The sequence below is a fragment of the Phaenicophaeus curvirostris genome, chromosome 1 (assembly GCF_032191515.1).
Source record: "Phaenicophaeus curvirostris isolate KB17595 chromosome 1, BPBGC_Pcur_1.0, whole genome shotgun sequence".
NCBI lineage: Eukaryota > Metazoa > Chordata > Aves > Cuculiformes > Cuculidae > Phaenicophaeus > Phaenicophaeus curvirostris.
This window is the reverse complement of record NC_091392.1, coordinates 9,699,005-9,715,230: the sequence shown is the minus strand read 5'-3', so window position 1 is coordinate 9,715,230 and position 16,226 is coordinate 9,699,005. Positions and strand designations below refer to the sequence as shown.

The 16,226-nt window shown below is 36.2% G+C and overlaps 1 protein-coding gene across 1 annotated transcript in view; it reads right to left on the bottom strand.

Moving 5' to 3' along the window:
- Positions 1-16,226, bottom strand: part of SEMA3E (semaphorin 3E) — a 141,344-nt gene that overhangs the window by 56,126 nt on the left and 68,992 nt on the right. Inside the window, exons 2-4 of the mRNA XM_069875464.1 lie at positions 12,550-12,710; positions 6,631-6,690; positions 1,786-1,905 (exon numbers count right to left, since the gene is read on the bottom strand). Coding sequence (XP_069731565.1) covers positions 1,786-1,905; positions 6,631-6,690; positions 12,550-12,710 — 341 coding nt within the window. The remainder of the gene's footprint in view (positions 1-1,785; positions 1,906-6,630; positions 6,691-12,549; positions 12,711-16,226) is intronic.

Sequence of the window (16,226 nt, the reverse complement as noted above, 5' to 3'; positions counted from 1 at the left end):
TGTCCCCTGTCACTTGGGAGAAGAGGCCAGCACCCTCCTCTCTACAACCTCCTTTCAGGTAGTTATAGAAAGCAATAAGGTCTCCCATCAGCCTTCTCCAGGCTAAACAACCCCAGCTCTCTCAGCCGCTCCTCATAAGACTTGTTCTCCAGCCTCTTCACCAGCTTTGTTGCTCTTTTCTGGACTCGTTCCAGAGCCTCAACATCCTTCTTGTGGTGAGGGGCCCAGAACTGAACACAGGATTTGAGGTATGGTCTCAACAGTGCTGAGTACAGGGGGAGAATAACCTCCCTGGACCTGCTGGTCACGCTGTTTCTGATACAAGCCAAGATGCCATTGGCCTCCTTGGCCACCTGGGCCACTGCTGGCTCATGTTCAGTTGCTGTCAACCAATTTTCTCCTCCAGGCAGTTTTCTAGCCAGACTTCTCCTAGTCTGTAGCACTGCATAGGGTTGTTGTGCCCCAAGTGCAGGACCTGGCGTTTGGCCTCGTTAAACCTCATGTCATTGGTCTCAGACCAGTGGTCCAGCCTGTTCAGATCTCTTAAATCTACGTCTTCCCTTGACATTTGACAGTAAAATCCATTCCTAGCTTTGGGTTACAGGTGATCTCCGTTTATTTAAAGTCCCATTTCACAGAGTGCAAGACCAAGGATCCCTAGTAAGGTTCCTAAAGCAATCATCATGTGTATCTTGAGCAGCCTTGCAAAATCCTCTTCTGATGGCAGGGCAGCTCAGCTGAATACTGGAATCCCTTTCCAGTTGTTTTACCTTATAACTGAATAAATTATTTGTTCAACATTGCTCAGTATATGATAAGAGATAAATTTGAGATTCCATTTTTACCGGGTCTGGGCTTTGCAAGTCCAGACCTTGTAATGTAATTTATAACTCGTCCACATATTCAATCTGATAACTGTTGTAGAAATTCATCTCTTCAAGAAGGCATTTTTATGTAAAGAATTTCAAAATACATTCATAAACTCCACGCTTTTTTTTTTTAACTGGTAAGGGGAGTGTGATGAAACAAGAATGCAAGGAAGCAGGTTGTAAACAGGATCAACAAGTCAGCATTTTGACCTCCAGGTAACAACACTTAAGTTACATGTACTCAGGATTAAGTTGAATGCCTAAGGAGGCTTACGCAGTAATTTAAAATGAGAAATTGGTACTTTCCCTGTTTCTTTAATTCTAATCTAATCTAACTGACTCAAGAAGGCATCCAGATTTCTGAAAAATCCAGACAAGTCTATTTTTGCATAAGAAATGTGTTGAAAAGTTTGATTATATGCTGCACTTAGTGATCTTCTCTGTTTTACTCTCTCCTTCAGATACAAGTTTAATTAAGAAATTAACACACCCTTGCTGCATATGATCAACACTAATGAGCTGAATTATTAAGGTATTCCATCTCCCATCAAACTAATATATATCTTATTATATTATTTAATTTAAACAAAAAAGAAAAAAACAGATTTACTTAAAATCCCCCAAATATTTAATAATTTTCATAAGAAATGCTATATCAGCTTATCTTGTAATAAAAAACGTTTAAAATGACTTTGAGTTTTTTGCATAATTCTCCGTAATGTACTTTCAATAATAAATAAGTTCCTCTAGTCACAAACTGAATTTGAGATCAGCATTACATTTTAACAAGGAAAATATCTCTTGTATGATTTCTATGAGAACTCTGAGCACCTGAATTTAAATATTTATTTTTAATCATAGAGGCTTTGCTGGAATCCAGACTAAAAGTACCAGTACTGTAAAACAAATATTTTACCTCTGATGAGTGTCCAGCTCTGATAAATGTACAGATTGGATCAAAAGCTCCTGTTCCACAAGCCAGAAGATGTGTTCTGTTGTATCGGTGAAGGACACGGATGTAATTTGCACATTCATCCTAGTTAACATAAAAAATACACACAGGAATATATTAGCTTTTTAAATAAATAGTTTTGTGGGGTTTTTTTTAAATATCTAAGGTGCTCTCTGCATATTGAAACTTTCTATTCTGTGAAATATAACTTAGTTCTCCTAGTTTATGTTAGTACCTCAGTGCCACCATAGTCACAGATGGACAATTTTGACATGAAAAAACAAGTTTAAAGCATTGATTCATCACAATTTATTTTAGGTGTTTAATCAGATAGGATTTATTAAATTATAAACTGTATTTTTGTTCTTCTTTAATTTCAGAGATACTTTTCGAATCTAAATATATTATACTAAGTGTTATTAGATGACCTAGACATTAGACTCAGAGCATGAGATGTAAATAGTTAGAAAATGTCTTCTTTGTCAAGTTTAATAAAATGTCCCTCCATAAAAATAACACTTTTTTCCTTACATTTTTTTCCACAAGACCACTGTGCCATCAATTTCTTCTGTACTTAATTGCTAATCAATATTTTTTTATATTGTTTAGTGTCATGCTTTATCTGCTCCCACTATTCAAAGCCTCCTTTGAAGAAGAAATTATTCATTCTCTCCAGGGCAATACTCAGGGACTCATTAGTGTATTTTCAGCTTCATAAATATCACATTTAAAAAACTTTCAAACGCCCCTTTGAGATCTTGGGTAATTATCCTTCCTGGGCTAAACTAGAAGTAGAGACAGCGAGATAAAAGTATCCATTGATTTTGGGGCTCCCGGGACTTGATTTTACAGAGTATTTAACATTTTGCAATGATTTCTATGTTTGGAGCAAAATTTCTGTTCGTCTCCATTCATTGCTCAACACCAAGCTTAAGATGACAATTATAATAGGATTAATCTTAGTTAACTGTAGCTATTCTAATTTAGACTTATAATTAATGCTGTTCTCCTAGGCTCTTTAAATAATCAACAAAGAAGGTCAGACATCTCCAAAAGGCAATTAATTCTTTCCTAAAATGAATGTGCAAAACAGAGAGGAGGAATTTCCTTTTTGAAAATTTCCTGTCTTTCACTGATGACTACAATCCTGGGTCTTATTGACCACCTGCAAGAATTTGATGTCAGAGAGGATGAGTCTGCAGTAAGGCTACAGTCAGCATTCAGTTCTTGCAAATCCACACTGGGTTCAAAAGCTAAAAATGCACCTTCTTTCTTCAAAACATTCTCTCATTCAGTGCAAGTCGTTCAACTGATCCAACAAATAAATAAGGATCATAAGGAAAAATTCCTCTTTGCTATATGATTCTCCTTAATTGTTCACCTTGAAGATATACCAAGGTAATTGAAAGAAGTGGCTAACCTACAATGGCAGGTAATCTATTGTGCGATTAAATATTACGTATATGCAAAGGACATACCAACCCTGCAATATCTTTTTGGAATTTCTTAATTCTTGGCTAATTTATTCCTTTTTTAAAATAGAAAACTTAAAAAAAATGGTTTGCTTCATGTGGCATCCACATGGTCTCTCACCTGGAGAAAAATTTTTAGATTAATAGAAAAAACCTGCTACTTGAATTGTCAGAAAACAGTTAAGATTAGTAGGATGTGATGCTCTATACATGGATCAGGACTAAAAGACAGAGGTACCCACTTGGTATACATATTTTACAAATATTTGCTGACTGGTAGTAGCAAAATGATAATACAGCAATTCTACAGTGTTTTGCAGTTTCCAAGGCAGTTTCCTTGTTTTACAAGACAATAGTGCTGTTCCTCATTTTCCCTCTCCTCCAAGCACGACCTTTCTGACTTATCCCCTTTGTTCTCTCTCAGTGGTAGACTGGTCTTTACTCCATGGTTGCCTTTTTTATCCACATACATTTGCAGCTCTTGATCTTTGTCTCAAAAGTACTGTGGAGGAAGAGAGATCTTAGGATTTTTTCAAAATCGGCAAAAGTTACATATTTTTTCTCCTGTGCACCTTTATAGTAATGCCTGAAATTTTATGCAGAAAAAAACCCAGGATGAGACAGATACCAAATAAAGAAAAAAAAGTCGTTCCAAATGGCTAGACTTTATCATTTATAAACAAATGAAATAAAAAGATACTATTCTGGGCAGTGTCAGGCAACTAGGCATTGCTGATGGCCTCACTAGTAATACCGCATACACATAACAAGGAAGATATGTGTCAACCAAGAGAATATGAAATTAGTTTTCTTCTTCTTACATTAATTAATTAAATGTAGGGTTTGCTTCAAGAAGCTCTGTAGACATAATAATAAAACTGTGGAATTTTATTCATCTGAAAATTCTCAGTGTGAAGGAGCTAGTCATCACCACAGAATTTGATTTCTATATCTGAATGTTTTCCGATTCTGATGTAATAATAGAAATTATCAAAAGCTCTCACACCAGAGGCCAGCAGGTGAGTTTCCTGGCATGATGGATGACAGCAGAAAGATTTTTTCCTTGGCTTGATCCAGATCAGCAAAGTGGAGTCTGAGTTTAAGGTGATGCTCGTGTTGTTCTAACTGTTCTACTAAGTCTGTTACAAGCTCTCTGGATCCGTGCTTATGACTAAAATACTTGCAGTTTTACTGCTACAAGATGAAGTGATAACTTTTAAAGGTTATAAGAGCTAGTGAAAGTGATTTGTTCTGTTATGCAGAAGGAGATAGCAGAGAACACACAAAGTACCTCAACATTGAGATGCTTATTACAGCATTTCAGTTCTACTAAATATTAGTCATGTACTGAGTAGCAAATGCTTTGCAAAGGAAAATACAGAAATAAGCAGCCTGGGATGAAGCAAAACAAGTCTGAAAAAACATTGATGCATAATTTTTTTTTTCTGACACTTTGCAGTGTGAAAAATAGCATCCAGAATCTAGAAATAGCAAAGGGTTGATTTTAAGACATTATGTCATTAAGCCATTATTGATTTATGGCTACAAAAAAAATGAAGATGAAAATGAAAGTAATAGGAAAGGGTTTGGTTCTAATTTAGATTCTTTTCAGGTTAAGCAGTTTAGCCTACTGAATACCGACCATACTAACGAAAATTACTAAAGTTTCTCTGGAATTAATTAGTCTTATTCATTCACATAATCCTACATATAATTAGGTCTTGTGTGAGGATTACAGTGTTGTTTGGTATTGTTCAGTATTACAATATTTCCAGCTTTTAAACTTTTAACATATTTGTTTCTTAAACAATCCAGTTTTGGGGTCTTGTGATTATTTAAAAATTCTCTGTTTTTTAAAAAATAAAGATATTTTATTTCCACAGTACAGAGAGAAGTGGGAGACACATGAAGTTTTTTAAATTATCATGTTCATTACAGTGTAAATTTGAAGACGTATAATTACAGACTGGATTGTAAAAAAAATGAATTCAAGGCATTTCATAAAACTGAGGAGGTTATCTTTCCCTTACATTAGAACAACAGCACCTATTTCTGTATTTATTTAATTCAAGGAATATTGTGAAAGTGTCAGAAAATAAATCTCATCATGTAGTGGGGAAGGCAAGATGATAGAGCTTTAGCTCCATAGGCTGTAATAACAGCCTATGATAGGATACAGTATTAAATACTGCTCAAATAATTTAGAGATTGTATTTATTTAATATGATCGCAAAGTTTGGTTAATGTTGAAAACCACTGTTTTCATACAGTGAAATCCACCTGAAATTCTCAAGAGTACAAAAATATTCCAAAAAGTGCAATGAATTTGTAAGATATCTCAAAAAGGATTAGTTCTAGGCCAGTTGTGTGCAAGAAGCAAGGAATCACATTGGATTTTTTAATTATTATTCATATTTTCCAATTTGCTCACCGATGCTGATGATGCTCACACTTTCACTCTAGTACTTCGACAGGAAACTTTATAGCTTCCCACTACTGCTCGGAATATATTGTGATTATGATCAAGGCTGCTTGTTCTCTGTATTTGTGGGAAAACTGCATATCCTATGTTCCTTTTGCTGTTGCTGTAAAACTGTCATCATTTTCAAAGCCTATAGTACAGTGTGAGCTTTCTCAGCTGTGGGATTTATTAGGTATTGTACTTGCTGTGTGTTTATGAGGTGCAGATAATGAGCTTGGTGTGCTGCAAGCCTAAAGAGAGCTCCCATCCAGAAGAGCTTTCATCTTGTGGTGCCAATGATACTAACTGCTCTACGTCAGTCCGATTTCAGGTCTTTCCTCAGAAAATAATTACAGTCAAAGCACTGGATCACAAGAAAAGAACAGTTTGGGGGCTTATTAAACCAGAATAATTTTTATTAACATACAAAAACCCAATAGGGCAAAACAATTTAGAGTAGATTTTATAATTTCTAATAATTAAACTGCTTTTTCAAAGCATTCAAGAGAATGTGAATTTTAAAGATAAATTAGAAAGTTTAGAAGTTTGAACAGAGAAGGTATCCTATGTGTATAAAATAAATGGAATTAGAAATAGGAAAAGAGAATTATTAAGGTACCTTCTATGGTATCATCAGAAAAAGAATTAAGAGAAAGTTCAGGTGATCAAGTGTTCTTTGCCTGTTTATGAGCTGTTTGAAAAGCAATTAAACTAATAATGTAGTGTGTTCACAGTAGTTAAATATTTTTAAGCTGCATCATATGGAATTATATCTGTGCTTTGATCTCTCTGAAGTTTAAGGATGCCTGAATCCTTCTTTTGGACCAGTCACTGATGTAATTAAAGTAAATTTGATTTGCAATTAATGATACTCACAGCATCTCTTCCTTTAATTATACATTCTTCTGCTTGCAGAGGTGTGCTAGGCCAATGGATCTGAGTTAAAAAAAAAAAAGCAAACATAGAAAATCATTCAAATGGCAGTCTGATTAAGTCAATCCACCTTTTCCACTACTTCTCATGTGAAAGACTCACAGAACAGAATTATAGCATGATGGAAGAGCTTAGTTTGAAGGGACTTTGGAATATTATCTGGTACAACCTTTTGTGGGAGAGGGAGCCTAGATGATATTATCTAGCATCTTGTCCTATGGCATCTTTAAAGCCTCCAGTGATGGGGACTTTACCATGTCCCTAGGGAGGTTGTTTCAGTGATTCATTTTTCTCACTATTAGCAATATCTGTATTATCTCCTTGCACAACTTGTACCTGTTTTCTATTGTCTTCTCCATGTGGCTCCTTGTGAAAAAAGACCCTCTGACTTCATTGTAGCTTCCCATTATATACTGAAGGGGGAGTGTGATGAGTTCCCCCTGAGCCTTCTCTTTTCCAGGGTGAAAAGATCTAACTACTTCAGTCTTTCCTCAAAGGGTACGTTCTTCAGCCCTTTGATCATCTTTGTGACCCTCTTTTGGAAACCCTCCAGTTTGGCCATGGATTTCTTGAACCTTGGAGTCCAGAACTGAACACAGTGAGGCCTCACAGTCACTGAGTACTGGGAGACAATGACTTCTCTGTCTCTGCTAGTAATGCTAATGCCCCTGTGCGTGCAGCCCAGGGTCCAGTTTGCCTTCCTTGCTGCAGCAGCTCACAGATGACTCCTGTTCAGCTTGCTGTCCACCAGAAATCCCAGGTCCCTTTCAGCTAGGCTGCTTTCCAGCCACACAGATCCTCATCTGTGCTGAGCTCTTGGATTATGTATTCCCAAATGCAGGAACTTGCACTTGTCTTTATACATGACTCACTATATTATAAATATACTTTTTATGGTATCTTATCAAGTTTAATGAAGTTTCTTTTGCCATTTAAACATTTTTCAGGTAAAATGTTCCAGTTTTATTTTAAATGTCTACAATTTTATAATAAAGTAAGAAATATTTTTGTTGAAACATAGCTACTTTTCTTAGGGTAATTGAGCAAACATAATACTAGTCAACAGAATTTGAAGGAATCTAATGTATGGAACATTTTATATAATTAGAAATATCTCTGCTAGATTGTCAGTGACTTTCAACACAGTATTAATTTTGAACTACTGATTTCCTGCTTTAAATGACACTTAGGGATGCAAATGGTTTACTGCGAAGTTAATGAGGGTCAGCAATTAACCCCATGGGAGAAGGATCAGATCATCACAGTCAATTACTGAAAGTGAAGCCAAATTACACAAGCGAGATTCTTTTTAGCCACCTACTGTATAAAATTCATGTTTCATTCCAGATGCATGATTTATTTGGATGAAAACAATGTTAAACAGTGACTAAGTAGTTTGTAATGATTACTTCACTTCTTAAAACTTTTAAAAGTGAAAAAAGCCCCATGTTAATTTCAGTTATATCAGTCTTGGCTGAACCCAAATAAGTATCAAAAAAAGGATGTCATCATTAAGACATTTTTTTCAATAATTCAATCACAAATTGTTGTTTATCTAGAAAACATTTTAAAATTAAATTCTTCTGCTAAGCTTTTCTTTCTTCCTTGTTTTGTAATTAAACTATTTTCTCGAAATAACTCTAAACCAAGAAAACCTGAGTATAAATTAAAAGAAAAGTAAATTGTAAGAAAAGTGAGGTTAAATTATAAATCCTAGAGTCCTGGTGCTTAAAACAAGAGGTCAGTTATATATTATTCGCGTCAACTTTAGCAGCTTGTCAGTGTTTATATATCAGTGCCCAAATCAGACCACCTATGTTCAGACATTATCTAAACCTTCCAAGGAACATGAAATCAATTAGAACATTTTTTTTTAGTCGTATGATCTTATAGTAATCTATGAATGATCAGAGGTAACTCTCATCAAGCCTCTGTATTTCAGCTGTGTGGCTTGGGGACTTGTGTCCTTGAACTTTGCTGAAGTCCCATGAGGATACTCATCCTTGTCAGACCATTCCTGGTTTGTTCAGTGCAAAACTCAAGGTCTTTTGTTATTTACAGTTATTTACTTTAGTGACTGGTCAAGGATTGAATAGGTAGCAAATTCTCCTTAACCCAAAAGCCAAGAAGTTAGAAGACATGAAACCTAGGATCTCCTGAGCCTAAAAGTTTGAAGTCACATCTTCCTAAAGAAATGTTCTAACTAGCAGATTAAAATGGGCACTTTTGCCCGTATCAGGTATAGGTGGCTGTTAGGAACAGAGAAACTACAGAGGGAGAAAAACACTTGACCATGTAGACTAATATTAAATACACTGTGTGCAAGTAATTATTTTTGTGTTTGGATGCTTAATGCCAGTGTTATTGAAAATATTTTATATGCACATTTTCTACTTAAAATATAATGAATTATAAGCTTACACAGAATTAAGAGAAAAAAACGAAGAAGCAACCCAATGTCCTTGCTTTTGGCTGGAAGGTTGGAAAGCAGCTATAATGCAAGCAATAGGAATTTTTTTCTTAGTGTGGAATTATAGTTTGAAACACAGAGAATGGTTAGGGTTGGAAGGAACCTTTGAGGGTCATCCCTGCCACAGGTAGGGATATCTTTCACTAGATTAAGAAGTTCTAAGCCCCAGCCAGCCTGATCTTGAACTTTTCTAGTGATGGAGCAGCCACAACTTTTCTGGGAAACCTCTTCCAGTGTCCCACCAGCTTCATCATAAACAATGACCTGCTGGCCAAGTTTCTTGCCACGCACTCAGGGTATTATTGGCTGTCTGAACTGCAAGTGCAATTGACAGCTCATGTCTAATTTTTCATCCACTAATATCCCCAAGTCCTTTTCCGCAGGATTGGTCTCAATTTATTCATTCCCCAGTCTGTACTGATACTAGGGATTGCCTTGGCCTAGGTGCAGGACCTTGTACTTGGCCTTGTTAAACTTCATGAGGCTTATGTAGGCATAATACTCCAGGTGGGGTCTCACAAGGGCAGAGCTCCTAGGAGGATCTGTTCCGTGATCTTCCCAGGCACAGAGGTGGGGTTGATGGGTCAGTAGTTTCCAGGGTCATCTTTTCTATCCTTTTTAAAAAAGTGAAGAAGTGAGACTCTGTCTAAGGTGACAAGGAAGGAGTACGTCACAGTTGAGGGATCAATCTGGATCTCTGGATTTCCCAATCAATACAAGAATGATGCTAGTATTTTTCTTCCCTGAAAGATTTTTCCCATTTTGTATGTACCTACTGGATATAAAAGGTGGTCAGGATAATATATGCTTAAAATAATGTTGGTAGATATAGACATAAACAGGTAATAGAATATGTTAAAAAGCTGTAATGTACCCATTGGAGCACTACTTGGTATTTGAAAGCTGAGGAGAACTGAACTTCAAGGAAAAATGTAGTCTATTAAATAAAGATGTAGAGGATGCCCACCTCATATGCGTCACAATTAGAGTATTTTGGAAGTGCTGGATTACTTTGGCAATCAATAAATCTTAATCCAAAATCATTTTGTGTCCATTCAGCATTCTCGTGCTTTTTCTTTGAGAGACTAAGATGCTTGCTAGAACTGAATTTCTGTGTTGTTTTGCAGCAGGGATATATCTCTAATTGTGAATGGGGTTTAGTTTGCTTTTTAGAAAGCATATTCATATTCCAAATTTTGGAGAAAGAGATGGCAATGAATCAAAACACAGCAACTATTTTCTAGAACACAGAATATGAAAATATCTTTACAAAATTGCTCCAAAGCTACCAGTTTTATGAAACATGTCTTCGGAAGCTAGTTACCAGAGGGAGAATAAAACCCAGGAACTTGTTTCTACTATCACCAGAATATAACTGGTGTTTAAGGTGAATTAAGCTAAAGTCTTCCATCTGAAACAAAAGGTTAAAGGCTAAACAACACACAGTTAAAGGAAGATTAATGAAGAACTTTGGTAATAACAAATCAATTAGGCTCTTGATTACAGGAACTTCTTCCAGTGTATCTCATTAATTAATCTCTCATATAACAGAAACGTCTCATTCCACTCTTTTTCTGATAATGCTGTGGAACAATTACCTTTTCCCTAGCTATAAGTGAATGAGATCTGCACTGAGTGAACACTGGGAAAAGAGAAAAGGACCTTGACATTTGTATTCAAGTGAGCTAAGTCCCAGTGAGGTCATGTTTCTAAATGCTAGGTCAAGATCCATTTATTTCAGTTTCTCAGTTTTTGCACATCATAAAAACAGGCAATCAAGTAAAAAGAGCTTCCATTAATTTGTCATTCTCTTCATACAAGTCTCAAGACAGAGAGTATAGTTTCAAAGTAAATGGCTGATCTTCCTATTAAAAACAAGGAGAGCAACAAACTTCAAGAATGTATCCAGATGGGACAAAGGTTGTTGGACAGAAGCATAAAATACTCTATCCTGTCATCTTTCCTCATATGGATTTACTGCCAAATAGGAAAGAAGAGAGGGGGTAAAAAAGCTCATTTTGTAAAAACAATTGCTTCCTATATGTTTTCATATCCCTGAGCTCTAATATCTTGTCACAGGATATTAATAATTTTTATCAAATGGAAAAGGAGTTAACTCATATCTCACTGTGGAGGAACAAAGCTCGGTATGTAACATTGTTCTCTGAGGAGTTCAGCTTTGGATTTTTTTAAATGTAGATAAATTCTCAAATGGCCTCCCTGAGTATATCCATTTCCTTGTATCTAGGATTGCCTTTCCCAAACTGTTTATAAAAAGGATGAAGTATATTGTATCTGTTCACAGTAGCGGAACATTATAATTACACTTGGAGATAAAAAAGGCTGCTTGTGGTAAAGTTGACCAGAGTGTTGATATGAGAACCATGATATTCAATTGCAACAAGGGGGCAGAAAGGACAGAATTTGAAAAATCAGTGATCAGCACAGTATGAACATCAACAAAAAAACGTATTTCTCCAGAGGTGTTTTATTTTATTACTTACTTTTTCATTAATTTTTTAATTTGTGAATGAGTGAAAATATATCAAAACACATTGGGAAAATTTAAAAAGTAAATAAGGAAAACAGTGAAATATTTCAAGATATCATTTATGCCCTGTGAAGATGGTTGAGATGGGAGCAATGCTCCTACCAGCCTTGGTCACCACATGCTTCCACTCTTAGTCGCCAAGGGTAGAAGTGAGTAAGGAAGCCAAGATTCATATCAGCTCAAACTCCACGCTCTCAACTTCAATTACTAGTTTACCAGTCTGTTGTGATAATAATCAAGTTGGGGTCAACACCAAGCTCTCTGCAATAATTATGTCTTAAACCACCTTTCTCCCACAGACCACTGAGTAGACTATAAATGCCACTACTTAGTAACACTTCTAGCTCAAAGCCAATGCAAAATTCAGTTCCTAAAGAAGGCTAAAAATTAGCTGCATGATTTATGCTGCTATGAATACCTTTTAGCATTTACATGCTATTTTTTTATTATTTTTTATTAATGTTTTCTCTGTTGCTGTGGAAAAGTTCCCCATAAATATCAGGGAGAAAGTATTCTTTGATAATACAGTGGAGATAAAGAAATGAAGTGTGGACAAAGTGTGAAATGCTCTAAACATCTGTAAACATGCTGAAAACCAGCGACAAATAGCCATATGCACTCTTCACCTAGCATGATCCTTGCGGGTTGGTACTGGGGAAAAAAATGGTAATTAATGTATTTTTCTTAAATATAAACATGACCTTAAAGTTTGTATACAAAACATACACAAAAACTCCATTATCTAAGTTCCAGTCATGCAGTCTCTGATATGATATTCTGTGCTACACATTACAACACAAAGTGATCAATATATATATATATATATAGCTTTTTACTCCACCTCTCGGTAGTTGTCACTGATTCGATCCAAACTGAGGGAATACAAGAGATCTCTTCCTCCCACAAACAGTCGGTCTTGATACTCATCCAGCAGCATTATATGAAGACCAAGATATCCAAATGGGCTGTGAAACACTGACGTCCTGTTTAAATCCCAGAGCTCTGAAATACAATTAGAGTGTGCGTAATAAATACCAAATAGCTCAGCTTTCATGGCTTCAGTTTCATATCCTCTTAGGGAACTAGACAAGAAGTTGTGTGACATTCAAATGTTAATTGTATAATCTTTGCTTAAGAAAGAGACACAAAACACCTGGGAAGAATTTTCAAAATGACCCAGCTCTCCAGGAGATTCCTGTGTGAATCTTTACATCATAACCTTTGTGCTCAATATATCATGAAGGAGGAATGGAGGAAATATTTTTTCTTAACATTTTCTGAACAGGAAAAAAACCTACTTAGAACATTAACCGTAAATGGAAAAACATTAATAAACTCATAGAGATTGAAAAAAAAAATGGAAATTATCTCCTTATCTTTCCCTGAGGCATGTCAAACTTCAGGCTTTAGTGTGTGTACATTTCTCTAGTTTTGCTTTTCTGGGGAGGATGAGGTTGCTTCTTTTAAGACCAGCACTGTCTCCACTCACTTCACTAAAAATGTTGGCTCTAAATTCACTTAGAACAGTATGAAATGTGTAAAATGTATTTTCATAATTTTCCAGGAGATTACTCTTTTCTTCAGGAAATACACTGACCAATCCAGTGGGGGTGGGCCTTAGCTGCACATGATCCAGCTGAAGTCGCTTCCACAGAGAAAGGGAAATTCATCCTGTGTAATGTTGCAGAAACTTGGGAGCAGGCTTCAGGAAGGAAGAAACAAGCTTTGGGGTCTTTCTGCCCTCTCAAGCAGATGGTTCAGAGCACAGCTTGGTTTGCAGCAGGCCAGAGAGGCTGAAAACCATTTTGCTGTCAGGAAGCCTCAGAAAGTCATTAGAAAGAGTACTTGTCTCCAAAACAGTGGAGCTGGAACTGGGGGAAAGGAATTGTTTTCCTATGTCTAGATTGTGGCAAAATCACTCTCAGGAAAAATACAGTAAATTCCTTTTTAGCTTACCCTCACAGCTATTCCCAAGCATAACTTTTCCAACTGCTTGGATGTGGTCCAGCAGCTGATGTTGGAAGAAGTGGGATTGTCCCGCAACTAGCAAAGACAATAAATGGGGCCTTATCCAGTGTGGGATGGAGGCCTCCACTTGTGTGTACACAAGACATTATGTTCATTTATCCATACAGCATCTTGACAGACACATAGACGACACATCTGTTCTTTTGCAAATAGACTGGTCCTGCATGTCAGAGAAAGTCCTCGCACAGGTGTACCACTGCTGCATCCACTTGGGATGCCATTTATGCCATGCATATATTCTGTGATTTTCAGAAACTGACGTATATCTTCAACCTGAAAATGCAGCCTCACAAGGTACCTAAATATTAAGCTACCAAAATTTATAATCGTTGTTTAAAAATTGCCCTTTGTTCTGTGAGAAAAGAAAGGGTGTTCCAAGCCGAAGAGATTTGAATTCTGGATTTGAACTCAAATTTACCTTACTCAAAAAATGATCTAGCATGACCAATTTTCCTCATAAGGTATCTTACTCACATCCTAAATTATAGAAAACCAATGTTTTGAGGCAAGGAAAAAAAATTAGCATTCAATTAGGATATTAATTCAATCCAACATATTGTCACAATTTCTTTTTCTTTGAAAATATTATTTAAACTGTGGGCATGATGAAAAGGGAATTTAATAAGATAATATAAGATAATATATTTTCTTCTATTATTCACTAGGTTTGGTTGAAGTCAAAATAAGCTGAAAGTAATTAGTTTCTAAAAGCTGTTTCCCTAGACAATAAATTTTCTGTGACAGGATTCCTACTAGAAATTTAGCCTCACAACTGATTTCTGCCCTGAGATATCTTCAGAAAGAATCTATTGATTAAGTAGCTGCAGGAAATAATGTTAATATCTAGGCTTTCTACAACATTTTTTCACAGTAGAGGTCAAAACACTTTGTACTTGAGTGTGACTGGCCTCATTTAACAAATGGAAAATAAGTCACAGAGAGGAGCATCGTGATGAGCAGAACAAGAGCTGGTTTTGTCTAAGCTTTGCATACTGGCCAGGGGACATATACACATTTTTTCATAGTGATGCACTCAGCACAGAACTGCATAGCAATGTGGAAATAACATTTTCAAAGTAAGATTCTCTTGCCAAGCATATCCAGTAGACTGCAGTTTCAGAACATTGCCTGTTTATGATAAGATTAAAAGTGGACTGAAAGCAGTATTAGAAATATTTGTTGAGTACTAAATAATACCAATTTTTATTTGCAAGAACACAAAACATTCAATATATTTCATTTTATTTTTAGTCAGTCTTGGAGTTAGAAGAATTGTATTTTAAGTTCTAGTTATATACAAGTCGCAGAAGGACACTGTGGTAGCTTCCCTTGATTTATTTCCATGTTGTCCTGAAGGCAAATTTTCAGAAATGAGACAATATGTCTTTAAATATATTAGAGATATCACTCGTGTTCCCAATGAGAACACAAGGTACAATGTATAATCCTCTACCTGATCATGTACAATGGTAGCTAGCTGCTCATGTAAGAGTCAGTCCTGCCAAGCGCATCAGGGTCTCAAATGGAAGTTGAGAATATTAAACACCTTGCAAGATCAAACTTGTAAAAAGAGATGTTTCTAGGACTATCTCCAGCAAAGCTATACAGGCACGCTTTTGCTGTGGTTGTGGAGACAAGCACAGAATTGAACCTGAATCTGGAATGGCTGGAAAACAACAAGCAGTGGGACCAGGGGAGTAATTTTATTACTGAAACACAAATGTACTAGTACTATGTAGTTCTTTTGAAAGGTACTACAATCTCTGGACATTGTAGAATATCTGAGATATTAGAATAATGTAGACAAATAAGATACAGCACTTTCTGAATGCCAGGAGAATGGGTGGGATATCTGGGAATCTAAAATAGCACTAGATGCCTGTCATTTCTAGGAAAGTGAAGCCCATAATCTCACTTGATGTAAATGACCTAGGTTTTGAAGCAGCAGAATATCATTCATGTAGTGCTATGCCCCTTCAGCAAAGCTGGTTGGCTTTGATGTAGCACTGCAGGAATGCAGCTGTACTGCTTTCAGACTTAGCTGCTGCAGCCACAGGTTGCACAGGCAGCAGACTTAAAAAAATGAAGTGAATTTAGTTGACAAGTTGTTGAACTTTGCAGTGTTGAAATACCTTGAGTCACAGAAATCAAGGCACAATTGGGAGCGTGACCCCTAAATTCAAAGCTTAAAGCAACTAGCAATCAAACCCACCCTCAGTTACCTAGAAGAAGCTTATGCCTAAACTTAAGCATAACCCAAGAAGAGGCTGCTATCCTACCTAGCCCCAGGATTTCATTGCTACATTTATGCTCAGCACATCTAACACACCTAACAAGGTACAACTGCAATTTCCTTCAAGAATCTGCCTAAAGGCAGCCAATAGTACTGCCTGAAGATTTTAAAATATTCTAGTGGTTTAATTGGTCACCTGAGAAATAGTGGATATGAGTTTAATTTCCTTTTCCAGATGGATTCAAACCCAGATCTTT